This window comes from Xenia sp. Carnegie-2017, unplaced genomic scaffold (assembly GCF_021976095.1).
Source record: "Xenia sp. Carnegie-2017 unplaced genomic scaffold, XeniaSp_v1 HiC_scaffold_1, whole genome shotgun sequence".
Taxonomy (NCBI): Eukaryota; Metazoa; Cnidaria; class Anthozoa; order Malacalcyonacea; family Xeniidae; genus Xenia; species Xenia sp. Carnegie-2017.
In genome coordinates, this window is record NW_025813402.1 from 2,550,259 (window position 1) to 2,576,214 (window position 25,956).

At 32.3% G+C, this 25,956-nt stretch overlaps 5 protein-coding genes across 7 annotated transcripts; 1 reads left to right on the forward strand and 4 right to left on the reverse strand.

Annotated features, from left to right (window-relative positions):
• Positions 1-671: 671 nt before the first annotated feature.
• On the reverse strand, positions 672-2,050 carry LOC124444594 (GTP-binding protein Di-Ras1-like). Its single transcript, XM_046995209.1, has one exon. The coding sequence runs from the start codon at positions 1,775-1,777 to the stop codon at positions 1,169-1,171; it is 609 nt and encodes a 202-aa protein (XP_046851165.1). The 5' UTR covers positions 1,778-2,050; the 3' UTR covers positions 672-1,168.
• Positions 2,051-2,267: 217 nt separating this feature from the next.
• On the reverse strand, positions 2,268-11,916 carry LOC124444527 (mutS protein homolog 5-like). Its single transcript, XM_046995152.1, has 27 exons — positions 10,525-11,916; positions 10,264-10,387; positions 10,110-10,190; positions 9,972-10,040; positions 9,690-9,814; positions 9,317-9,426; positions 8,716-8,751; positions 8,335-8,417; positions 7,793-7,838; positions 7,495-7,633; positions 7,222-7,284; positions 7,053-7,121; positions 6,907-6,963; positions 6,692-6,764; positions 6,250-6,359; positions 5,848-5,928; positions 5,719-5,764; positions 5,608-5,649; positions 5,437-5,533; positions 5,267-5,356; positions 4,975-5,101; positions 4,683-4,832; positions 4,348-4,422; positions 3,551-3,697; positions 3,323-3,460; positions 2,999-3,072; positions 2,268-2,594 (listed from the first exon to the last, which is right to left on the reverse strand). Exons 1-27 carry the CDS (start codon positions 10,726-10,728, stop codon positions 2,486-2,488), a joined length of 2,565 nt encoding a protein of 854 aa, XP_046851108.1. The 5' UTR covers positions 10,729-11,916; the 3' UTR covers positions 2,268-2,485.
• LOC124444547 (transcription factor AP-1-like) lies at positions 4,175-13,691 on the forward strand. The gene is made up of 3 exons (XM_046995172.1): positions 4,175-4,178; positions 6,828-6,833; positions 12,300-13,691. The coding sequence occupies exons 2-3, from the start codon at positions 6,830-6,832 to the stop codon at positions 13,388-13,390; spliced, it is 1,095 nt and encodes a 364-aa protein (XP_046851128.1). The 5' UTR covers positions 4,175-4,178; positions 6,828-6,829; the 3' UTR covers positions 13,391-13,691.
• Positions 13,692-14,253: 562 nt separating this feature from the next.
• On the reverse strand, positions 14,254-18,646 carry LOC124444568 (BRISC and BRCA1-A complex member 1-like). Of its 3 annotated transcripts, none has more exons than XM_046995198.1 (9): positions 18,596-18,646; positions 17,934-18,267; positions 16,798-16,847; positions 16,370-16,484; positions 15,772-15,859; positions 15,590-15,614; positions 15,265-15,397; positions 15,081-15,167; positions 14,254-15,012 (listed from the first exon to the last, which is right to left on the reverse strand). In XM_046995198.1, exons 2-9 carry the CDS (start codon positions 18,204-18,206, stop codon positions 14,842-14,844), a joined length of 942 nt encoding a protein of 313 aa, XP_046851154.1. In that variant the 5' UTR covers positions 18,207-18,267; positions 18,596-18,646; the 3' UTR covers positions 14,254-14,841. The 3 variants fall into 3 exon arrangements, with proteins under 3 accessions (XP_046851154.1, XP_046851146.1, XP_046851143.1); XM_046995190.1 differs by having other exon boundaries at positions 18,547-18,646; XM_046995187.1 differs by having other exon boundaries at positions 17,934-18,646.
• A 97-nt stretch (positions 18,647-18,743) lies between these two features.
• LOC124444538 (transitional endoplasmic reticulum ATPase-like) lies at positions 18,744-25,558 on the reverse strand. Its single transcript, XM_046995163.1, is given in 27 exon segments — positions 18,744-19,015; positions 19,284-19,453; positions 19,522-19,602; positions 19,840-19,914; positions 20,034-20,084; positions 20,163-20,241; positions 20,401-20,494; positions 20,871-20,955; positions 21,737-21,900; positions 21,903-22,071; positions 22,152-22,244; positions 22,370-22,441; positions 22,511-22,623; positions 22,743-22,878; positions 22,954-23,033; positions 23,198-23,251; positions 23,324-23,367; positions 23,480-23,538; positions 23,611-23,664; positions 23,753-23,830; positions 23,921-24,051; positions 24,169-24,230; positions 24,370-24,450; positions 24,539-24,639; positions 24,849-24,920; positions 25,031-25,145; positions 25,398-25,558. Coding segments are annotated over 27 exon segments (2,430 nt in total). The 5' UTR covers positions 25,415-25,558; the 3' UTR covers positions 18,744-18,915.
• Positions 25,559-25,956: the final 398 nt, after the last annotated feature.

Sequence of the window (25,956 nt, forward strand, 5' to 3'; positions counted from 1 at the left end):
AAAGGTCACTTGTCTTTCTCTCATCTCTCGTTATTTTCCTGCTTTATTTCAGATAAATGTATTTAACTGCCATAGCCATTTGCTTTTTTGTACTCTGTGTTCCTCTCTACAATCGTGATGGCAGTAAGGAAACGACTGAAAGGTGGATTGAGATTATGTTTGAATCTAAGACGAGAAAACTTGAATCGAAGGACGCTTAAACTGAAAAAAGTTATCGAAAAAAATAATATCAAAGATCATTCAAAAAGAGAAAAGACTGAAATGTCAAGTGATAATAGATATGGTATAGTTTTGATGAAATAACTAAACAGGTTTACCTTGTTTTAAGGTAATATACATATAAATTGCTAAGGTCTCGTCGAACCGTCTTTTATCAATAGTCAACGTACAACTTTTCAAACATCATACTGGCAGTGCACTTATAAATATTTACTTTAACGAAGCTGGCACAAGCCTCCCTTGTTGGCAGGGCTACAATTTCCGTCTTACCCAAAACAATTAAACCAAATAAAACCGCTTTGTTAGAACGTACAATTTTGGACGATCATGTTAGTTTCGGTTAAGGTAGCATTGTTCAAATATTACAAAAAACCCTAAATCCTACTTCTAAAGATTTCAAAAGATCGATGTGTCATCGTTATAATCTATCTAAAACAAATATTACCAACGAATTATTTTTTTAAATTTCCCAATGAATTTATTGAAATATATACACTATATATAGATTTTCTTTATATACAATTACGAATCAAACATGAAATAAATCTCCAATGCATAAAGGTTAAAATGATTGATTATGTGGAATAATTGACGTCTCGCCATGTCAAAATTCTTTCGCACCTTGATTTCTTTGGAAAAAAGTTCAACCAGCTTCTTACTGCAAACATCTTATAAGACAAAAGCGTCAAACAAATGACAATTTTAAACTTGTTTTATATTATTTTCATGCATTCAAGAAAGCAACCGTCCATGTACAAGATAAGGAACTTGATCAACAAGAAATTCATCGATTATCCACGATAAAAATTGATAAAAAACAACATGTATTTGACGGCTTCTGTGCAAAGCGACCTTTCTGCCAAGCCAAATGTATAAATGATTCTCATCGAGAGTTTTTGGAAGTTTGCCCTGTCATTTTATCGCATTAACTCTAAGTTATCGAGTACATTTATAACATCGTACAAGATTGCGATAATCCACAATACAAAATGTTTCCTTTCTTTCCATTGCATTGACATACAGGTGAAAGCAGGTCAATAACTTCGTTGAACAACTTTCTCACGTTGTTGTTGTTTTCAGCTGATGTTTCAAGATATTTATACTGAAATTTAGAATTCCATTCACGATATTTCTCCATGTGTCCGATAATCTGCATGGCAGAGAAAGCTCGATTTTGCTTGTCTATTTTGTTAAGAACTATCAATATTTTGGCATCTTCTCGCTTTTCAAGAATAATCTTGGAATCTTTCATAAATTGATTTAAAGATTTAACATCATCAACGGACAACACAAGAATAAAGGCAGCAGACCCTGTGATGTGAAGATCTTTCATGGCTGGAAATTCGTGACTGCCACCAGTATCAACGATTGTTAGATTATAAAAATAGTTCTTGGAATGCATCATATAACGATAACATTCTTCAACTGTTGGACGATAAGTGATCCTAAATTCATCAAAAATAAATCTTCTAACAAGTGATGATTTACCAACAGCAGCTGAACCGAAAATAACAAGTTTATAGTTGTTTATGGTGTAACGTACACGACATTTGGGCATTGTGATCGGGTCTGTATGCAAAATTTTCTTGTTGTTGCACAGACCACAGTACAGATATATTGATCATCACACTCGTCTTCTTCATTAAATAACCGATGATGACATCCGGAATTTTCAAATGCATTAAGTATTACATAATGCTTCCGCTTTCTTAAAGCAACTGAAACAAACTTTCACGCGAACTGAAACGATACCAAACTTCAAGTTTTGCTTTGTTCGTTAAATGAGCGCGAAATTTCAACAATTAGTTTAACTGTTGGGAAAGTGGTAGCGATAAAAACAAATTTATTAACTCCCAGTTTAGCGCGTAATGAATTGTTTTCAAGCTCTGTATAGCACAATCAATGAAGCAAAGCAAATATATTCTCTAAAGAACAAAAAAAACAAAAGGAATTTTCTTTTAAGTAAGCTTTTGTTCTTTCAATGACCGCACGAAGATTTGAATTGCATACATGACCAGTCAATAACTGAGGAGGCAGGTGGACCTTACTAACTTTGTACAATTTGTAATTTTATTTCCTGTTAAAGACGTACAAAAGCTCAATTAACGCTCGTCTGTTAAAAACTCTTCCTAAAACCAAGTGTAATAAGGTTAACATCGTAGGAGAGGAATACAATGGAGACGTAGTTTTAAACAACAAGTTTAACTGTAAATGTCGCTGTCAACATATAAACACCATGTAGCAAAAATAAAATAAACAATTTAACTTATTTCATATTTACATCGTCATCAGATGGAATGATGGATTTTAAAAACGATATGATATCACAATTTTCCAAATCTAACGCCAGAAATGAATCAACGATTTCATGGTTACTAGAAAGTGAATATCGAAAGTAATATCTTAGTCACAGATTAATGTAATGTTTTTTGTCGTCACTGATATTGTGTCCAAATATTTAGTTTTTTTCATGTAATTTAATTTAAACAAAATATTTCTTCACTGTTACTGTATGATTCTTAAACGTTTACTTTACATTGACGTAGAGTGTTAGAGTGAAATAAGAAGACACAGCGTCGCTGTTCTGCACCCGTTTATTTCGAAAAATTGTTATTCCGTAAAAAGTGACAATATTTTATTGACAGTTGAATCAATATTTTACCAAGCGAACAATGAAGGACAGAAATGCAGCAGACATGAATTTCTGTGGGGAGGCGGTTCGTCGTAAAACAGGCAGTTGAAGAAATTATAAAACATAGTATACTATGATAAAAATAACCTTTTTCTTTCTTCATCATTTTCCTGACTATGAATTCTCTCTATTGCTTTATTGTTTCGAAGCAGGTCAAGAATCTTAAGGAAATCGAGTAAATACTTATTGGCTTTCATTAAGCAATACAAGTATAAACAAATATCCGTATATAGTTGACCTTCAAGTACATGTGGGTGGTTTGAAATAAGATCTACATGACAGGCTATAACACTTATTTATATTGTTCTATATGATTAAACCTTTCAGTATTGAGCTTGATTTCAACAACGAAGTAATGATACAGTAAAATGTTGAAATGTTTCAAAACAAAATGTGAAATATGAAAAATACCTCATAACTTCGCTTTACAAGATGTTTAGGTAACCCAGCTAATGTAGCAATATGACAAGCGTAACTTGTCTTTGTGTATCCGTCAACAAGTTGATAGAGAAATACTAATTCATCACCATTTTCCATTGTTTCCATTGTCTAAAGCAATCATACAGAAGTAATACAGCCATGAACAAAAGTAAAACAAGATTGCGAGATTAATTAAATCAAAAATGAAAAGTTACATACTTGAAAATCAACAAGAGGCGTAAGGGGCAATAGTTTCTGCTGAATAATACTGTGAAAATGTGTGGACACTAGGACCTTAGGGCAATGTTGACTTTGTGAAGACAACCAATGATTCAAACAAGCTGTCAGTAATGATAGACCATCTACCTAAATGATGTTGAACACACAAATTGACTTCATAAATCACTAAAACAAACTATGTCTATTTTTTTGTTTATAATTTACTTATCATAATTAAAATCGAAATCATTTTTCATTCTCATTCATTTCCTTCATTGCAGGAAAGCAAGTAATAATAAAGAAAATTTACCAAACAGACAACAAAAGGTAATCCCTCCCTCTTCCTAATACATACAATAATCCCATAAAACACAGGATGCTTTCCTAAGGTGTAGTTGGTTGTGTAAATTGTTTCAAAATATGTCATGGATATTTAGTCATTTATTAGTAAAAGCAATATGTCAGTTAAAATCCTTTTTAGACCATTAACATACAGGTTTAGCTTTGATTCATTAACTACTACGTATAATGCTCTCCTTTTAACAAGTGCACTTGAAAATGATTAAAAATTTCATCCTCTAGAGTCTGGAATAAATCATTTAACACACATCGGGTGAAATCAAGGAGTGTTTACATGTACTACTTCCTTGACATCATATTACCGTAGCATGTACTACTTCCTTCACATCATATTACCGTAGCATGTACTACTTCCTTGACATCATATTACATAGCATGTACTACTTCCTTGACATCATATTACCGTAGCATGTACTACTTCCTTCACATCATATTACCGTAGCTGTTCCTTTGCCAAATTCATCAATAAGAACAAGAGATTTTCTGCTTGCATAACGAATAGCAACTGCAACCTACGTAGAGTAAAATATCTTCTTTTACTAACATGACGTTCAACATACTATATAGAAGGATATGAAAACACATAATTCTGTCTTTTCATGTGAAAATTATAATATATATGTATAGAAGGTTAACGAGGAACACCAGAGGAGTTTGAGCTGGCTAAAATTCGTCTTTTGTAAAACGTAACGCGCGTTATAAATTTGTCTAGCACGATGTGACTAACCATAATACGTCAATGTAAATTTTCACGATCTAAGCTGGTATTAACCTGATTTAAATCAATCATGAATGTCGAAAGACCAACTGAGACGGTCTCTCGTGTATGAATCCTGGTAAACATACGGTCAGTGGTTCCAATAGTTGCTGACTCAGCAGGAACGTAACTTCCAATATGCGCCAAAAAGACGATCAAACCAACCTTGATAAAAATATATAATCAACTTTCAGAGGAACACCCATATTTTATATACTCTTAAAATATATTTCAGAATAAGATATATATCTTGTGCGAATATTTGTACATAATCGCACAAGAATATTTACAAATGACAAATTTTAACCTGTTTAAGATAGACACTCTTTCCACTAGCATTTGGTCCTGTGAGTATTTTCATTCTTGAATTTTCCTTTTCCATGTACGTATCATTTGCAACAAAAGGAGTAACATACATTTCTTGCAACGGATGTCTAGTAAAATAAACCAATTGACCACACGTGTTTACATAAAGTCGAACTTTCCGTAAGAGGGACATCTTTGGGACTACGATGTAGTGTCGTTATACGGGAGATATTCCCTTCTGAGTACTAGTGTAGGTAATATTATGTATTTGTATTAAATATGAAATGCAGCACCTTCCTCCTTTTATGGTCAAGATATTTTCTACAGTTATCTCAGGACAAACGTAATTATTTTCTTTGGCATGAACAGAAAGAGCAATCAAACTAAAGTTCGTAATGAACAATAAGAAAAAAACCCAACATTAGTAATGAATTATGAATAAACAAAAAATTAAATATCTTACCAGTCTAGTTCAGCTGCATATTCCATTACTTTAAGCAACAAATCTGTGTGCTCCAGAACAATATTTTGTAATCGGTGCATAATGGCCGTTTCATGATCTAAAATACATTACTTTGTATGTAAAAAACTACGAGCATTTTTTGTGATCCTTTTTGTACAAGATCATCCTAACCTGTTATTTCACAGAGTGTATCACCAAGAAGTCGATCCAATTCTATAGTTTGCAATAGTGATTCAATAAATACATCAAGATTTTTCTAAATAAAATTAAATTACTACAAACCTCTCGTATTTGCACTTTTATAATGGATAGTATTGTCAGAGAAAAACTGTAAAAAATTATGGCATTAGCAAAATATAGAAATAAATATAAATTTCTTTTAATAAATTTATATTCTTTCTTAAAACTTACTACGAACTCTAATCCTTCAATCTCAAAGTCTTTTTCCTCCATCATCTCTTCAGTTCTGGGGATAGCCAGTAGATAACCTAGCTAAACATTTATAAATGAAAAAAAAAACTGTTTGTTTCAATCAAAACAACCAAAACCTTCACGGAATAAATATAAAATACGCAACAAGACATGATCTTCCACAGATTAAGTTAGATGATGTTTAATCATAAGTAAAAGATTTGATTATTCTTCACAACGACCATTTGATTCCAATAGCTACATTGCTTGATTTTGAAAAACGAAACCAATTTTGCTCGACAATTTTTGTTGTAATAATATATCCAGTAGTGCTTTCTTAGAAATGCATTTTGCCATATTTTTTGACGATCAAACATGAAAGATAAGATGATAGAAAAGCACCTGTGGTAAATAGAGAATATTACACTCAGTGATTGACTCATCTAGTTTACTAAGTTCTTCTTGAGCAACCTTGGTCATGAAGTCAGGTAAACCATTATAAGTACGTTTCTCTAAATCAATAAAATTCAACCAAACAATGTATTTTCAAATAAATGTATAAAAAAAGTATTTAAAGCAAAGTTTACAAAGTATGAATTTTCTGAGAATAACGTAAAATGACTTGTGACGTTCTCCTAAATGACTTATACAAAGGACGTGATGTTATATTATTGAAAAAGGAATATACGTATGTACTATTTTTCACAGCATATTTTAAAACAAAGGTTTTCTGAAAAAAAGCCAAACATGGTAAAGTAGTGATAGAGATAAGTGTTATTCAAAAAACACAGATATATTATATAAGCTCGATCTCCTTAAATTACAACAGTACAATGAAACCTACTTTCATCCAAATGTTCATCAACTCCAGGATTTACGATAAATCTTTTTTGTTGCGTCGAATCCTCAAAATCAACCTTAAAATATTGAAAAAACAAATTGGCTTTTTGCAACATTAATTTCATATGATACAGACAAAGACATGGGTGCTGTCTGTTATTGAGCAGGGCTAGGGTCAGTTAGATTGATATGAATATGTCTTTTGCGTATTTTTCTTACTATTTTATCAATCAAAGATGCAATTCTCTGGAGATCTTCGGTGAAATTACGAGAAATCTAGATAGAAAGTTTCGAATTGTAATATGTACAATTAATCTTTGAATTTGATCGTCAAATTTCATTTTGCCAAGTTCAGAGATGCATACCTTTTGTGCAATTTCAACATCCGATATAGTTGAACATATATTTGCAATGTAGATGGCGTTGTACACTGTCTACGATGGTAAGAATATCATTTTATAATAAGTATAAATGAGAATAAACGAGACAAAATCACGTCTATAAAAGCCTCAGCAAAAAAACCCAATAATAGACCTTATAAAGTGATTGCCAGTCACCAATTGATACATGAGATGACGACATTTTAATCAATACTCTCTAAATAGTTAAGAAATAGATATATTTTGTATCAGCTATGTAAGTTTATCGACATCATAGTAACATTAACATAGTTTTATGAACAAAGAAATATTCAAGCTCTGATAACTATACGTAAGAGAATAAACCACTAAGTATTTGTTGAGCACAATATCTGAACTACTTTATCTTCCATAGAACGAAAACAGACTTAGTGATCTATAAACTTACTGTTATACATTTAATGTGTTTTAAACACTCTTGAATTGCAATCGTGTTTTCAACGTTTTGGGGCGATTGGAAAAAAGCTATTGCTTTTTGTCTTTCTTTCAAAATAATTAGATTAGTTGTTGGTTGGCAAAACCATGCCCTAAAAAGAAGATGGTACTTCGAATATCTACGTATGTGATGCAAATTTGCAACTTCAACTAAACAATTTAAAATGGTTTTTGCGATCTACATGTAATAATTTATCGACTGATCAAATCATTTTCGCTAACACTAATCAACTATTGCCAGTCATAAATACCTCAACAAACGACTTCCTATCTTTGATTTAGTCAAGTTCATCATGCCTTCATGAAATGTATAAGGAAAAAGTGTGGGTAAGACATACAAAGACCCAAAGTTTATCATTGAGGCATGTTTATGTGTTTAACAATCATGGAAATTTAAACAAAACAAAAACCAAACGTAACTATATGTGCTCGTACAACTGTATTTATACATAACTGATGTACTGAAATAATATTTTTGGGCAAGAGATAACTGCCAGTGGGTCTGCTGACAGGGGGCGGATACAGAATATTTTGTAAAAAAAAGGCCAGCAGAGGTTTGCTGTAATAAAGATTTGATTTTGGTGGCTACTTTGTGCTTGTCATCATGTCATGTCAGGCATTTTTTGTTAAATTCTGTTACTCTTGCACTTGGATTGAAAATACTCTATGAAAGTGTGCTTTATTAAACACAATTGAAAATTAATGGTACATTCATCTCTACCCAAAGATAGGAAGGATGACTCCCAAGTAAATCCATTTATTAATATACATGTTCGGGAGTTTACCTACATACCAAACAGAGAAAGACCTTCCTTTGCTCCAGATCCACATTTATACGCTGATGGATGAGATTCCTTTTGAAATATTTGCAATGCACTATCAAGAAATGAAAAATGGAATTCGTTGAAGATTCAAAGGCAGTTATTTTCAAGATATAGTCTATTTTCATAATTCATAAAATGTCTGAATAAAGAAGAGCAAGGTGTTGAGTATTCTATGCACTGAATTTTTAATCTTGCCGGGAAAATTGAATAACATATTTGTCGAAAATCGTCAAGAAAATTTGTAAGTTGCAATCATAATGTGATAGTATACAATGAATTCTCAGAAAGACATGATACATACATCTCAATACGGTTGATACGTGCAAAGCAATTGTGTTAACTTTAATTACCTGTAAGTATTTTCATCAATAATCAAAGCATCAGCCCTGTAAAATGATTAAATGTAGTTAAACATAAACAAAAATATTAACATTATAAACATTCATTAGATAGTAATAAGAAACTTTCCAGATCGTTGATCTTATGTTATTTTAGCCATCAGTGATGTAGTCATTCCAAAAGTTTGGTTATGCTATGTAAATGGCAGATCATTCACATTATTTGTTCCTTTACCAATCAATTGTAAACACCAACTGCATGGTAACATCACTACCCTAATCTGAAGTTAAGTGGTAAGATACAGCATAATTTGTGTGTGAAAAAGCAACAATAAATGTTAGAATGTTAATATTTCAAACTAAAAACATTTTAGAAAGTTTTATGCTGCACATGATGAAATAATGTATCACAATGTTTTCATGTAGAAATGGCCTCAAATCAATAAACCAAAAACAATTTCTCATGAAGTTCATTGAGATCCCATAAAGTGTATTGAAATCCTATATAGAACATTGAAATCCCAGTGATGCCACATTTGTAAACCCTGTGCTTCAGATAAAGAAAACAATTCCTAGCTAGCTTTATCTCTATCCCCACAATTTACATACATACAATGAATATGTTTTTAATTCCAGTATTGGTACTCTTGTTTCCAAATCTTCCAATTCAACACCAATTCTCTTCTTTTCAATGTACTTCATTAAAGCTCCCATAGCTTTTATCTGTATGTATTTATAAAACAAAAAAAACATCTATGCAAAGATCAATCATGCAATATGTCAAATTTCCCTTATTGCTAAGTGAGCAAAGTTTCTTAAGAAGAGTTTGGATCTTACAATAACATAGTCTATGCCATAATTTTCCCAATTCATAGCAATCAATTTATAAGAGTGAAACAAGTGAATATCATAGAGTTACATGAATTTCATTTATGTTCATCTATGGTGAAAACAAGATACCATAACAAACTTTTATATCTTTTTACCATATTGATGTTGTCAAAAGGAACAATTGATCCAAGATACATGATTCGTTCTTCATCAGTAAAATCTTTTGACATTCCAGGTAATCCAGTCAATGCCAAAATCCGTCTCTTACAGACTTCTAAAGCTAGAATAAAATCAGTAATTTATAGTGAGTTTGTTTTTTATGACAAACAAAACAAGATAAAGGTAAATTTGTCCATTAATATTGCATGTCAGGACAACACTTGTGTAGGTAAGGTCTTCATGTCTGCTGATAATCCTCTTTCAATTAATTTACTTACTAAAGTCAATGGTAGGAAGAATGTTTATATCAATGTTACTGTCTGTCATATCTTCATTATTCTCATCTCCTAAACATATAAGGATTTTTAACTATCTCATTTGGTTTACCTGTAAAATATATTATTATGAAATCATACCTTTACACTGCAATATTTTGATAAATTTTTCATCCTGATTTGAACTTGTTAAAACTGTTGTTGGGTTCACCTGGTGAATTACTGGAAGAGGAAAAAACCAAACTTTATAGAACTGCACATGTTTTAGCATGAATTCACTTCTCTCTAAACTCACATCGTTTTAAAAATTGAAAATCCTGCGTTTCCAAGACATCCATTTGCATAAAGAGCTGTGCAGTACCAGCATTATAGTAAGCACTTCCAAGTTTTCCTCCACAAAGAATGGCACTCATAACTATCTAAAATGAAGAGAATATTAAAATCAAGTGTAAAGCTGGTTGCAGCTTTAGACCACACGAAAATCAACTCACATAATTTTTGCTCAAGATAAGATGGACGATGTTGAAAAATATCAACTCACTCCAACTATCCCTACCTCATCAATGTCTTCGTCCGAATCAAACAGCACAGACCGTTTGTGGCTAACATTATTTTTCATCATAGGAGCAGATGAACCTGTTTCGTCAAATTCAATATTTTTGTCACTAGATTGTCTTCCTTCTTCGTCCGACCATGTTGAAGAAGTACTCAAAGAACATGCTTCTGCATTAGTACTTTTCGACGATCCTGGGGCACTCATTTCGTCAAATTATTTCTAACTTTTCGAAGAATGCAATCAAACTGAAGATTTCTATCAAACCATAGTCTATAGAAATGCTAAAATAGTTGTTGTACTTGGATGCACTTGAAGAAAGTGATTTATAATTTTTATATTTTCCCGCCATTACTGATCTGTCTGCAATCGCCAGTGCAAGACTGCAACCACTCCAGATCTAATCTACAATCTAGAGGTCAGAGTCGGGTTGCCTGTGTGATTTCTTCATGATAATCAATGAATATATTCGAAGGATCTTTATGTCTTACAAGTTTGAATGACTCAAGAGCGACAAAGTGAGAATTGACTAACTAATAATAAATGCATTTGAAAAATGCAATCCTATACAGGTTGAAAAGAATCGAAAATTTTCCCAGGTTTCTGTAAAATTCCTCAGACAAAATAACGTTGCTACATTGTAGTAAGTGAACTGAAATATCAACAGTTGGTATTACACTTCACTATTGTTGTTTACTGAAATATACTCGTAAAAAGTACAATGAAGTTGTCACAATACGTCTTCTGCTTCTTCACGGTTATTCAGAACAAGTTGTGGCTATGTTGTGCTTCACCATATCAAGTTTTTGTCAACTAGGCGTGTTAACAAACGGAATCAAAATAACGTTGATCAAAAATTGTTCGACGAGTAAGATTGTAAATACCTCATCAGTTTGTGCTCCCTTATGAGTGTTTTATTTATACTCTACGTATTATGAGAACTGAATTTTTCGGAAATTTGAACGCGAATCAATTTTTGTCCCTGACTTGTAAGTCGTGAGTACATACATCAATGCTCGCAAGTCGCAAATGACAAAATGTGTGTCGCATGTATTCAAAATTTCAAGCATGCGAAGCAAGGCAAAAACAGATGAGACATCAGTTTCTTCCTGTAGGACTAGCATTCAAAAATTCCCCTAAAATATATTCAAAAAATTAAATTCCCCCAAAAATTAAACTCCACAAAAATTTCCCCCAAAAGTAGGATTCCCCAAATCGCTCACAAAAAATCTGGCAATTTCCCCGTTTAAAGGAAATTTCCTCAAAAGCGATAGCTTTCACGATTGTAAGATTTACAATCAATGGAATGTAAATACTAATTACAAACATGTGCATGAAATGTAAACTTCCTGTCTTGTGTATTATTTGACTTTGCTTCCGTCATGATGGCGAAAGTGAAATGTTTAATTTTGAGGTTACAATTTGCCGCCAATTTACTAGAGAAACGTGCTCATGACAACTTAAAAACAAAGTAATTTTCACCACTAAGAATTATCTACACAGCTTCGACAACAACCCACATTCACCTAGACAACTACAAACTAAAGAATGTAATGTTTAGAGTTTAGACGATGTCGTCATCCTCATAAAACTCCCTAATTGTTTTTAAAACCAATCAAAATACAGGATGAAAAACACACCTACACACCATCCAATCAAGAAGTAAATGTCAGGTTCTAAAAATAATGAGGGAATATCTACATCATAAAACCGATTTACGAGGAAATTCGGCATGTTCCGGTATCGAACCGTTAAAACACGACGAACATACGAAGGAGTAAGGACATATTTTAATGCTCAAAGCAGACAGCAAGTAGTTCTATTCATGGATGTGTTGTCGTATTTGGATAAAGAAAAACGAGATTTTTCATCTAGTAGAAACAATTTTACTATGTCCGTGTACGACAAGAAAAGATTAAAGCTTGATCTACCAAGCAAAGTCAAAAAGCAAGACACTAACAATGCTGTTCTTACTTCTCCTGATTTGATAAAGTTAAAGCTTGATTCTCCTGAGCTTGAGAGGATCATTCTAGCTACAGCAGGCAGTGCTACGCCAACACCAAAACAATATAGGAGAATTAAGGAATCCTCAGATTTAACAGTGAGGGAACAGCAAGAACAATATGTACGAGGATTTGAAGATGCGCTACATAAGATGAGAGAAGAAAGTGACTTGACACAGATAAACGACGTCAAAGCATCGACTGTTAGCGCTTTAATCTCAAACAATAACAACAATGTCAGCAAAGTAAATCATGAAAACGAAATTCCATCTAATCAGGCAGCGAACGACATTTCAAATGCGGTCGTAAAGACTTCTTCACATCAAGTCAGCCAAACGCATTTGAGTAGTAATAATATCAACACAATTTCTGGCTTTCAATCAACAAAATATATTTCGAATTTTCCGGTAATTACGGTTATAAACAGTCCAGAACCAACTGCAGACACAGTCTCCGTTGAAAGGGTTAAAGGCACCTCATTTAATCATCAACCAGATGATATTACAGCTGGACAGTTATTATTCGACCCTGTTGCAACTACTAAACAATCAGACATAACAGAATTTCATGGGGTTGCTACAACAAGCTATCCTACGCTTTCTGCCGTCCCTATTGACTTGCACAAGCAAGAAGTGGTGAAAACAGAGCGAAAGAAACATAGAAATCGAGTTGCTGCATCAAAATGTAGGAAAAGAAAATTGGAAAGAGAATCCCATTTACAAGAAAGGGTTAATGAATTAAAATCTCGACACAGTGAACTTAGTAACATTGCATCAATATTGAGGCAACAAGTTTGTGAATTAAAACTGCAAGTTATGGATCATATTAAAAGTGGCTGTGAGGTTTTACCTATTGCTGCTATGTAACATTATTTAGGTAGCTGTAATATTATATATAATGCTTAAATTAATTTTAATACAGAAATTGTAGTGTTAGTTAAAAGTTCAATTTATGGCACATTATGATCCAAGTCTTATCTGAGATAAACGTTATGTATTAAAACATTTGTTGAGAATGGCACAAACAATGTAGACTTGGTTTCATTGCTATAAAGTAGGTTTCATCTATCAAGATAACCTTTATCACCTGTCTGTCTAATAGCATTATAATACTTGTGTTCGCTACGTCTAATTCATTCATGCAAAATAAAGCAATTAAATAAACAAATTCTACTTTTTATTTCACTAAAATTGAAATAACTGAGGCAGATACGTTTAAGTTGTAAAATATACACAAAGATTTTTTGAAAACCGCCATTTACACGATTTCGCAACTTTCGAGAATGAAGTGATCTTTTTAAAAATTAATTGTGCATTAAATAATTCATTCTTTTGACATCAGAAACTTTGAAACGAGTTAATGGCCAAAAAAAATAATCAAAAATTAAATCTTGGATCGTACCTCTACGCGAAAGATGGCTCTGGTACCGTTCATCAGTGTATTGTTAGTGAGAATCTTTCCTTGTTAAATGATAAAATGCAACACAATATACAAAATTATTAAAGTTGTTCTCATGAAATGTCGTCAAATCGTTCTCGTAGAATAAGTTGAAGATTACTTTATGTCATTCGATATACGATTCAGGTTGGGTTAACATTCAATCTTTCAACACCAAACAGGTCATATCTTACACAACACAAGACATACGAGTTACCGATGTATAAATTATAAATTTGTAAACACCCTTTTGTGAAAAAAAAGATGTATAATATAACGACGATGCAATTCATTTTTTTCATTAAATCAAATTGTCCTTTTATTTGTTTCTTCCAAATTCCACTCAAACAATTTCATTGCCCATATTTTTAATTCATTATTATAATCCCTATGACTACGATGTGCAAAAAATTACACTTCACAGTGATTTAATGCAGCAAAACAATTTTAGGATTTTTGAGGATTTTGTTTACATCCAAACTATCAGTGGATAAAACGATAAGGTATGAAATCCTTTTCTTTTCTTTGGTGTTTATTAGTAACAATAGTGGTTCTATGCACATCGTAGAAGGCATTGAAAGCCGTGATTTTATTAACAGTTAGCCATCATGAAGGCATGTGAATAAAAATACTTTAAAACATCACTAAAACATCTTTTCAAAGTTTTTACCACTTTATGTATGTAGTAGCTAACAAACCACGTCTGTATAGTTGTAGCCTCTGATTCGTAGGTAAACCTCATACAATAAAAAATGTGCAGTGCAAAAAATGCAGTTAATATGTTTTTCATTAATATAATGATTGCCAGAAAATAATTCAATCATTGTCCTGGTACCTTATCATTAGATGACCTGATGACCACTACATCTGTATGTGTGTTTTATTTAGTTTGAATTAAAGAATAATCAATATCTTGCTGTCGTGGTCTTTGTAAAGGATGGGCCAATAATTTCGCAGTAAATTCATGTATTCTTGCAGCAACATAAGTACTCACTTCAAAAACGTAACATTTCTCAGTTTCATCCAATGTACACAAACCATCATAAATAGCCTACAAAAATAAAATTTATCTTTTCTATGTTTATTTACGAAAATTTTAATCAAATATTCACGTTAAACCTGGCAGTTGTTGTCTTCATTTGGTACATCATGGATGTAAAGGACATCAAAAAAGAACAAAGGGCAAGCTGTGTAACGGTTGAAAATCTAAATATAAATGCAAAACATCGTAGAGATGACTGTTGAAATAAACAAATATCGTTAATATTCACAATCGTCAACTTTATTAACCGCATATACACACCTGTTGAGCTTTTTTATCACTAAGGTTTGGTGTTTCACTGTGTGATCTTCCATAAATCAAAATAACTCTAACAACGTTCTCTGGAGGAATGTCGGGAATCGTTGAAGATTTTGGTAACGGAACATGATTTTCTCTGTCGAAAGATAATTTTTTAAGTAACACGCTACTTCAATTAAAGAATTGATCTGTCACAATTTGATAGTTCGTTTGCATTTAATTGATTGAGCACAAATTTAAGTCTAAAAACAGGGAAGTTATTCTTTTATACAAGATCACCATGCACCAAACATTTAAAGTTCTTTTATTTCAATGTTTATGTACTTACAAAGTTTCCAAAAATGAAGTCATGTCTGATGTAAAATTGTTAAAGATCAAAGTAAAAACTTATTGAAAACACACAAAGTGACAAAAAGATTATCACATAAAACAATTTCGTCATATGATGTTGGAATTCTCAATGAAATAAATAATCACAAGTATGAGAGATTAACAAGTATTTAAGGATACCAAACTGTCCGCATGGTCCGTTTTGGTTTGGATGAATGCTACATATTGTATCCAAAATCAAACCTAAATCATTACTAAAATCCTGTACCTAAAAACAAGATGAATAATTATTTCATCTTCAGATTTTTAATAAGTTAAAATGTCAGACAACGTGTTTGACACAAACACAACTTATAACAACATCAACTTTGTAACAACAGATTCACAGGCCATGCACAGGGCATAAACAAATTCTATGTATACATAACATTGGCCACCATCAACTTTTACAAGACCATTGTCAAAAACTATGACATAAAAAGTAAGCATTGCATAACCAATGACTTTTTAAAAGTTTTGCACTTAGATTGAATGGAGCTGCATGCTTTGCTGATTCAGAGAAAAAATCAAAAACCAAAAAAGAAAGGTTCAGCTGACAAAAGTGAAACAGGGAGAAGATGTTGGGGATCTTTAAATAATGGAATTTTCAAAACTTGCTTTACTATAGGAGATCCTTGTGATAGGAAACACATTATAATAGCATGTTTATATTGGAAAAAAGAGAATCTCTGACTACAGTGTCCTAAATAGAAAAATATGATGGTTAACAAATTCTTACCCACAACGTCTCTTTTTCAAATGTTATAATAGCAAATTCATGTTTATTATTTAATCCAAGTTTGTGTTTCACAAAGATTTCAATTGCTTTCTTTAATAATTCAAATGCTACTGTCCTGCAAATATACAAAAATTGCATAATAATAGTACAAAGTGCTCTAAACATACATATAAAAAAATTTTTAGCTCGGTCAAATTGTGCCATTTTTATGGCGGTTGGAAAAAATGCTATTTTTCATTGACCTTGTCCAATGCCTAAAGTCTGGAATGACTTACTTTTGTGGCATCATGCAGGGGAGTTGTCAAGTCAATAGAAAATATATATAGCAATATTTAATCATGCTAATAAACATTTTTGCAGGCAAGAGCACTTACAGTTGATTACTGTTGTTACAAATGTATAAAATTAATAAATAAAATATTCACTACCTGTTGATAATTACTTCATTCAATTCAGATGATAAATCAAAGCATAAAATCTAAAAATACATAATCCATGAATGAAAAAGGGAAAAACAGGTGTTTCATAATGGTTTTAAGTAGGCAGATAAAGTTTGGTGACTGCAATGTTAGATGGCTTTAGCCTTTGACTGTATTTGGACTATTCATGAGTTTGGAGGTGTGGTTCCGGGAGTTCGACATCAAAGTTCAGAGACCGGGTTTGGATCATTCTTAGTTTTCCTTCAGTGAAGTACTTAAGCCCCTGCACGATGGCAACCTGATGATCCAGGGCATTGAAAATACACTAATTGACACTCCACTAAAAACTATTATCCAGTCTGCCCCAACTACTTCGAGACTTAAATCATGAAAACCTTTTTATAACTCCAAGATTGAATCGTTTGACGTCAACAATACATGGAAGGAACAATGGTACGAAAATAAACCAAGGGGTGCTGATCTAATTAAAGATCCCACAAATGTCCCTCTTCCTGGTTTCAAGAAGCTAACTCGTAAACAATGGAGCACTTGTAACCGAATAAGATCGAAACAGGGCAGAACAGCAAACAACCTATACCGATGGGGCTACAAAGACTCGCCAACTTGCCCATCATGTAACGTCACCAACCAGAATATGGACCATATCATCCTGCAATGTCCGTTCACACGCATTGAAGGCGGCTACGCAACAGTGCACAAAGCAGATGATAACTTCGCAAGCTGGCTTGATGAGACACACATGGAGGTGTGACCATACGAAACTACTAACTACTACTAGCCTTTGACTGAGAGTCCTAATTCTCATGATTCTTCCATTGACTAGAAGATGTTTACAGTAGAACATAAATATGTTAAGTGACCATGCTGAGATCCCCTTGCGCACAGTCATTGAAATAATAAAATTCTTATTTCAAAGTCCTTCACTTGATTTTTCATTTAAACATTGTACAGGTATTTCAACAGTAATTATAGAAGTTCATTCATTAGTTAACGGGGACAAATTTCCGACAAAAACAAATGTCCTATACACTGCAAACACACAAATAGACTTACAACCTTGATAAGTGCATATTAAAAAGTCCATCAGTGACAGTATTTGTTAAAAATAACCAATTTAGACTTACAATTTTTTCTGGACAGTTTATCTTCGGTATTTTCTCATCATCTTCATCATTCCAAGCAATCTTCTGAGAGTTACCAACAGACAAATGAACAACCTCATCTGATGTTTGTGCAGTTTGGTCATCACCAGGAACCATTTCTTCCAATTGTCGAGTGTTAACAGTTTGTACATCTCGTATTACATGTGTTTGATGGTGTTGATGCGTCGTATCAATACTTAAATTATGATTTGAACTCTGTGGTAACCCACTTTCTTCGTTATCCAACTGATTCATTGTATTTTTAAAACTCAAACCAATGATATTGAAGTCGACATTTATTAATCAATCTTGATCGCTAATTTAAAAATTTCGAACATAAAAATTATTGAATTTACAACAAATAAAACAATAATCAATGAACCACACAAGAGTTTACGTTGGTTCTGATTGAAATTATCCTCGAAAAAATGTCAAATATTGTAAGCCATTCCATCAAATAATTAGAGTTTTTTTTTGTTATATCCCAATTCTCCAGTATTCTATGAGTACAAAATTACAAAAATGTAAATTCTGTTTATAGCAATGTGATGCATACAACTACTAGATAAACAGACAGAAAAAATGAATAACTTACGAAAGACCAAAGAAATGAAACCAATTCTTAAAAATCCATAATTATTTACTTTTGGTTTGTTGCCGACTGATAGTGACATCTTATATTTCCAATATAACAGGCCTAAATGAAGTACTCACACGAATAACTTATCATGAGGTCACGATTCAAGACAGTTAAGTGAACATGTCATACGTAGTATAAATGGGTAGCTGTTGTAATAAAGACAAGCAATTTATTTTTGTTTGTTTGTATGAAGAAAAATTGGAGGACATATCACATTGTATAACATTCCCAATAAAAAAGAAAAATACTGAAGTATTCTTCCAAAGCATTTTTTACGTAGTCACATTTAATCTATGTACTAAACACAAAACTAAAGTAAATAATTTAACTGTACAAATCATCATCGCCATCATCGTAGGCATTGCTGCCACCTGCATTGCCCGCAGGCTCATTTGTTGACCCACCGTCTGTTGAACTAGGAAACCTGAAATAAACACAGAAAAGGATTTTTGAACCAAAACGACTAAAGAAGTAGAAATCAAAACAAATAGATACGGTTATGTGAGATAGTCAGGACATTCTGATTTCATGCAGTTAACTAATTAGTAATCAGCCATTATATACTTAAAAAACACCAAAAACATAGCAGGCAGGCAAATGTAGGATAAAAAATCCCCAAAGTACCTATATATCCTTTGACGAGTAAATCCTTTACACAGTACATCAACACATGATGATTAAAAGACATATACCTAAAATTGGATCCTCCAAGACCACGACTTTGTTGCAAAGTCTGAGCAAACATTTCATACTTTCGAATGTCGTTATCAGTAACCGAACGTCGAGCAAATTTCATGGCTTCTTCAAAATGATCACGACGAATTTCGGGTACAGCATCATAATCATCATCATCTTCTACATCCTGTTGCAATGCATGAGTTAAAGCTGTAACATTCAAACTCCACATTCGTCATCCACTGCACAACTCACCATTCCATCAGCGTTTTCACTTCTCTTTCTTTCACGATCGATATCCGCCATAATAGACTCACGAATGGCGAGTTTGCATGCCTAAAATTATTTTCAAAAACGACATTTACTTGACTTTGGCTAGGTAAAGGAAAGAACAGAGGATTAGGGGAAGGAAAGAGCAATTACGAAGTAAATTGAATTTAAGAAATAAATTGGTTCCGTAGATATTGAATAAAACGTAAGAAAAGTATAATATTATCTTATTCTTGTAACAATCCTTCAAAATAAATCAAAAGCTAGAAATGGTGGCATAAACAGACATTAAGTAATCAATACCCTTTGACAAATTTCAGTCAAATCAGCTCCGCTAAAACCACGTGTGACCTTAGCGATATAGTTCATATCAACATCCTGAAAGAATAAAAGTAGCTGGATATAAAAAAGATGTTTTTTCTAAGGACGTGTAGATTCAACGATCGAAACGTTCAATAATCAATAATTGTAATCAATAACAAAACAATATCACATACCTTGGCTACTGGAGATTTTCTAAGGCAAGCTTTTAAGATGGACACACGTGACTAAAACAAAGCATAATCTATAAGTATAACAAAATGAACTTAAAATACAAAAATCTTCATGAAATATACGGATCTTACAGATTCATCAGGCAAAGGTATATATATAAGTTGATCCAGTCGCCCAGGACGCAATATAGCACCGTCAATAATATCAGGTCTAAACAAAATAAACGAAAATTGAAACATTACACTGTATGTTTTCAAGTATTTATTTTACTGAGTAGAAGAGATTAAACAAAACCATTCAAAAGGATACCCTCCAAAAAAATCATACATTACACATAATAAGCATTAAACACAAAACTATATCATTTACCTGTTTGTTGCACCAATTATAAAGACGTTTTTCTTTGCATTCATTCCATCCATTTCAGTGAGAACTTGATTAATAACCCGATCGGCAGCTCCACCTATTTAATATTGATATTGAAATACTTTGGTATTATCATATATGAAAGATTTTCTTTCTTCGCACATGTACAAACCTCAGGCCGATTATTTATACAAATATAACATCCAAAAATCAAATTTCCTAAATAAGATTATTTAAGAGATCTTTGCTCGAAATACAAGAAACGTCTACAATTACATTTAATGCAATTTAGACGACCCTATGTAATTTGCAAATGAGCCAACATTTCAAATAAGAAAATTTCAAATTTGGTTTCAAATAACTCACGAAAATGAGTTTCAGGTGTTGCAATCATTAGTCAATACAATATTCATTTGCTTCAAGACAACAAAGGAAATCAATATTACAGATTAAGGTTGCTTAAATAAACATACCACCATCTCCAGCGCTTCCCCCTCGATGTTTAGCAATGGAATCCAATTCATCAAAAAACAAAACACATGGTGCAGCACTTCGAGCCTTAACAAAAATAAGTTAAAATAAGATAAAATATAATCATTCATCGTAGCATATCATAATGCGAAACAATTGTTCTTTATAATAATAAACCATTTCCAAATCGTTAAAACTTCAAAATATTTAAATCACAGTAAAATTACAATATTACAAAGTTTTGTTAATTAAATTATAAATAATTTCTACATACAATTGGCTTGAGCCAACATTGGAAACGAAAAAATTTCACGTAACACATGTAACACAATTCTACATACACGTAACACATGTAACACAATTCTACATACACGTAACACATGTAACATGTAACACAATTCTACATACACGTAACACATGTAACATGTAACACAATTCTACATACACGTAACACATGCAACATGTAACACAATTCTACATACACACGTAACACAATTGACAGTTAGACTAAACTTTTCATGGATCGTTTTTCAACATTCTTTAGGTTTTCTCGAGCAGTTTAAACATTTCCATTTATAATATGATATTTTTCACAGTAGCAACGATAACTTCTCTTTATTAAACTATTTCATATTTTTATTTCTATACAGTGCAAGAAATGACCTGCAGCATTGCGATGAACAAAATTTACTTTCAGGAAAGATAACAAAGTACGTACATTTAGAATAGAAATGTACGTAGGATTTGTAATGTGCGTCTGGTATTGATGCATATGTATTTTGCTATCTCAAGATGACTTGTTTTTTCGGAATTTGTTTTTTGCTCTACTTTTTTAAATTGTAAGCTGGAAATGGTTCTTACAACCAACCTTATCAAACACATCGCGAACGTTAGCTTCTGATTCACCAAACCACATGGTCAATAACTCAGGTCCTTTGATAGAGATGAAGTTTGCCTGGCATTCATTAGCGATAGCCTTGGCAAGTAGCGTCTTACCACAGCCGGGTGGACCATAAAATAAAACACCTTTGATGGTGTCATACCAAACTTGAGGAATTTTTCTGGATGTTCCACTGGATATTGAACCAACTCCTGGAGTTCTTTTTTAACTGTTTCCAATCCACCAATATCATCCCATGTCACTGTTGGTACTTCTACAACAGTTTCACGAAGTGCTGAAGGATTAGATGCACCCATGGCATACTAAAGATTTAGAGAAAGATCAAAGATATTTATTTACATCGTGAATACAATGGCCATCATACCTACATCAGTCAACTTACTCTGAAATCATCCATGTTAACAGCAAGGGAATCAAGAACTTCAGCATCAATTTGTTCATCTTCCAAATCAATGAGATCCATTTTCTCTCGTATCTATGGAAACCATAGTATGACAAAATACACTCTTTATTTGAATGGTGTGAAAGTTTGAGTTTCTTTATGTTAGGATATCTAAGTAGTGAAATGATAATAGAAAAAAAAACAAAACAATTAATCACTTGTTGCAAAGCAGCTTCACTGCACAGTGAGGCAACATCAGCACCAACATAACCATGGGTTTCAGCTGCAATCTAAACAATAATTATTAAATAATAAAAAAGAAGATAACAATGTCTTCAAATTTTGATGAATTTCTAAACCTGCTCCAAGTCTACATCCTCAGCCAACTTCATGTTTTTTGTATGAATTCGTAATATTTCCAATCTTCCCGTTGCATCAGGTATACCAATATCAACCTCTCGGTCAAACCTTCCTAAAAATTAAATATTTTATCAAGACATGAGAGAAAAAAGAACAAACTATTTAATGTATGTCTGGCAAATGTAGCTGTAAAATCAAACAAATTAATACAAACAATTGCAATACACAAACCAAATCTTCTTAAAGCACCATCAACACTATTTGGTCTGTTTGTTGCAGCCATAACTATGACATGTGAACGTTGTTTTAAACCATCCATTAATGTTAATAATTGTGACACTATGCGTCTTTCTACCTCTCCATGAGTCTATAAGTATCAAATTAATACATTAGTCATTGAATGGTCAAAGCTCTAGTCTTCACATATTTCCCTCAAACTGACCTTTTCACGCTTGGGAGCAATTGCATCAATCTCATCAATAAAGATAATTGCAGGAGAATTTTTTTCTGCTTCTTCAAAAGCTGAAAAATTTAATAATTATTTAAGACTTTCAAAAAAGATTATACACAACACGAATGAGTTAAGATGTCACCACACATGTCAGTACAAAGATGAAAATTTAACAAAAATTTTCAAACATGTAAAATATTTGAATGTAAATGCATAATTCTTGATTGAAATTTACCTTTTCTTAAGTTACTTTCTGACTCGCCAGCAAGTTTACTCATGATTTCAGGACCTTAAGTGTAACAAAAATATGAAGATTTAAAACATTAAATTTATTTGTAAAATCAAAATATGAGAAATTTACCATTGATGAGAAAGAAGAAAGCCCCAGTTTCATTAGCAACAGCTCTTAATGAGTAAAAAAAATGGGTGATTTCAATAACCAGTCAACAAAATATTCATAAAATATGTAGTCCCTAGGATGAAGAATAATATGTATTTGCATAAAAATATGAAATACCTAGCTAACAATGTCTTTCCTGTTCCTGGTGGTCCATATAATAAAATACCTCTGGGAGGCTAAAACATCAATTTAAACTTTCAAGTTTAGAGTAAAGTTTGAAAACATTCATCAATGTGAAAGGTACTCACTTTAACACCAATAGCCTTAAAAAGTTGAGGATGTCGTAAAGGTAGTTCTACCATCTAAGAAAATGACATTTGTTATCATGTTATCATTGAGAATTTTAATTGTTATCTCTAGTACTTTATCATTGCAATGTATAAAACAAACCTCCTTAATCTGTGCCAACTGTTTTCTACAGCCTCCCACATCATCATAACCAACTTCATTTAATGATTCCTCCTCATCCTGTAAAACATTAAAGTTTAAAATATTATTCAGTCATTAACACTTCATGGTCAGTTTGAAGCATAAAACATAACTAAACTAGTTCATTACCTCTCGTTTTATGGGTTCACCCTCACAATGTATTACCGTATCAGGAGCAACAATACAGAATGGTGAAGGATCCGTTTCAATAACTTTAAACTCTACAGCTCGCATCCCACCTCGAACTAGAAACATATCCCCTTAAAAAGAAATTTCATTAATTCAATCAAAGACTTGATTACGTAGATTAATATAATGCACTATTAAAATAGGTAATAATATTTGTGAAATAACAGAAATCATCAATTTAATTTTACCTTTCCTAATGGGTCGATAGGCTTCCAGAAAATATGGCTTCAAATAAACATCAAATAAGTTCCTAAATAAAAGCAATGTGATCATTTACCATGTATATCAATGCATTTGTGTATTAACTAGACTATAACTAAACATAAATAACTATGACAAACAGGTTCAAGTAATCAAGATATTAGAAAAATATTCTATGAAAGCCATACCCTGTAAGACCTTCAACAGTATCATCAACAGGAAGCACATGTATACGCTTGCCATATTTGACATCTGGACAAGCTTGAAGGCTGGTTGTTTTAAAAAGAAATGAATCCTATTCATATTTGGGAACATACTACTATTTTATATTCAAGACATAATCATATGTTATTTTACCTTATGATATCGCCCAGTCTAACTCGTAAATTACGTCGAATGACACGATTCATTCGGACCTTTTCATCAGGACATGTGTCGTCACTGAGCACAATGCAAACCTATTCAGTAAAATCATTGAATCAGTGATGTTGATTAGTCATAATCTTTCAATCATTCAAAGTTTATAAAAAACCCCCACTAAATTCCAAGTCACAATTCAGGCATTTCACCAATTTAAAATAATTTACCTAATAAATTCCACCAATATGGTAATTTCCATAGTCATTAACCATTCTGTATCTAACTCAACTTTTAAGTCTAAACTCACTGTGTCTTGTCTTTTTTTCCCTTTCACAAGAACTGTGTCTCCACGAAACAATTGAAGTTCATCCATTTTTGTCTATGAAAAAAGATAAAATTATAACTATGACATAATGTAGTATTGTAGTAAGACATAGTATGCATGCTTACTCAAAAAGACAAAATTGAAGTAAAACTGATTTTTACAACCTGAGATAAAGTAACAACTGAGTTATCATCATTAACAGCTTCATCCACAATCAAACGGTTTGGTTTCGCTTTTTGTTTCAAAATCGCCGTGGCGAGTTCATCTTGCTTTTCTTGCCTTTCAGAGAACACAGACAAAAGATGCTGAACAGCTTATCACGAGTAACAGAAAAAACATTATCTTTTGCTTGCAATACAAATTGTTGTCATCTAAATCATTTTGCTATGTACATCAATCAGAATAATTTCCTCAATAAAATTATTTCAAAAGATAGTATGATCTATTTTTACGAAATTTTGTATACAAGCTAAGTAATATATAAAGTGAACAAAGAACCGTAAATTATTACAACCAAAATATTTTACTTACGGTGTTTGCGACGCCATATTCCAATATCACGTTAGTAGTTTATAAAAAGAAGAAACTCAAACTTTAAACCTTCAATAAAAAATTTCTTTTTTATCCTATCACCATTTGAATGTTGCTGACGATGAGATGAGGCAACTTGTGCCGGGAACCATTACCACGTGCTACATGACGTCATTTTATTTTATCATTGATTCATTTCATCTATTCATTATTCAGTTATTGTTCATTGTTTCGCTATCGCTATCGTTTTAGTTGACTCAGCCAAGCTCTTTGTACAAATCATTACAGTATAGCAGTTTACTATAGGTAATACGCAAGTTTCAACTGTATCAAAAGTATCAATGTAGATTATAACTGTTATGTATTGGCAACCCTATTACAATGCTATTGCTATGCTTTGATCGGAGGAATGGTTAACCGTCAAATGGGAAAAGGAGTACGAAGTACCGCGAACTGATCAAACAAAATGTGCCATTTTTGACATGGTAGTTTTTTTTATAATTTTTAGTGGTCAAATATTTTTGTATAACCTTTCAGACCCAATATGAAAAGCACGTAA

Bases quoted from the DNA above. Each gene is read 5' to 3' on its own strand.
- LOC124444594 (XM_046995209.1), bottom strand. From the start codon at position 1,777: ATGCCCAAATGTCGTGTACGTTACACCATAAACAACTATAAACTTGTT.
- LOC124444527 (XM_046995152.1), bottom strand. From the start codon at position 10,728: ATGAGTGCCCCAGGATCGTCGAAAAGTACTAATGCAGAAGCATGTTCT. The intron at 6,964-7,052 runs GTATGCATCTCT...CTTTCTATCTAG, and splicing joins ATGTTGAAATTGCACAAAAG to ATTTCTCGTAATTTCACCGA. The intron at 5,534-5,607 runs GTTAGGATGATC...AATGTATTTTAG, and splicing joins TACACTCTGTGAAATAACAG to ATCATGAAACGGCCATTATG.
- LOC124444568 (XM_046995198.1), bottom strand. From the start codon at position 18,206: ATGAATCAGTTGGATAACGAAGAAAGTGGGTTACCACAGAGTTCAAAT. The intron at 15,398-15,589 runs GTAAGTACATAA...ATCTTTCGACAG, and splicing joins ACTTCATTTTTGGAAACTTT to AGAAAATCATGTTCCGTTAC. The intron at 15,013-15,080 runs GTTTAACGTGAA...TTATTTTTGTAG, and splicing joins ATGAAGACAACAACTGCCAG to GCTATTTATGATGGTTTGTG.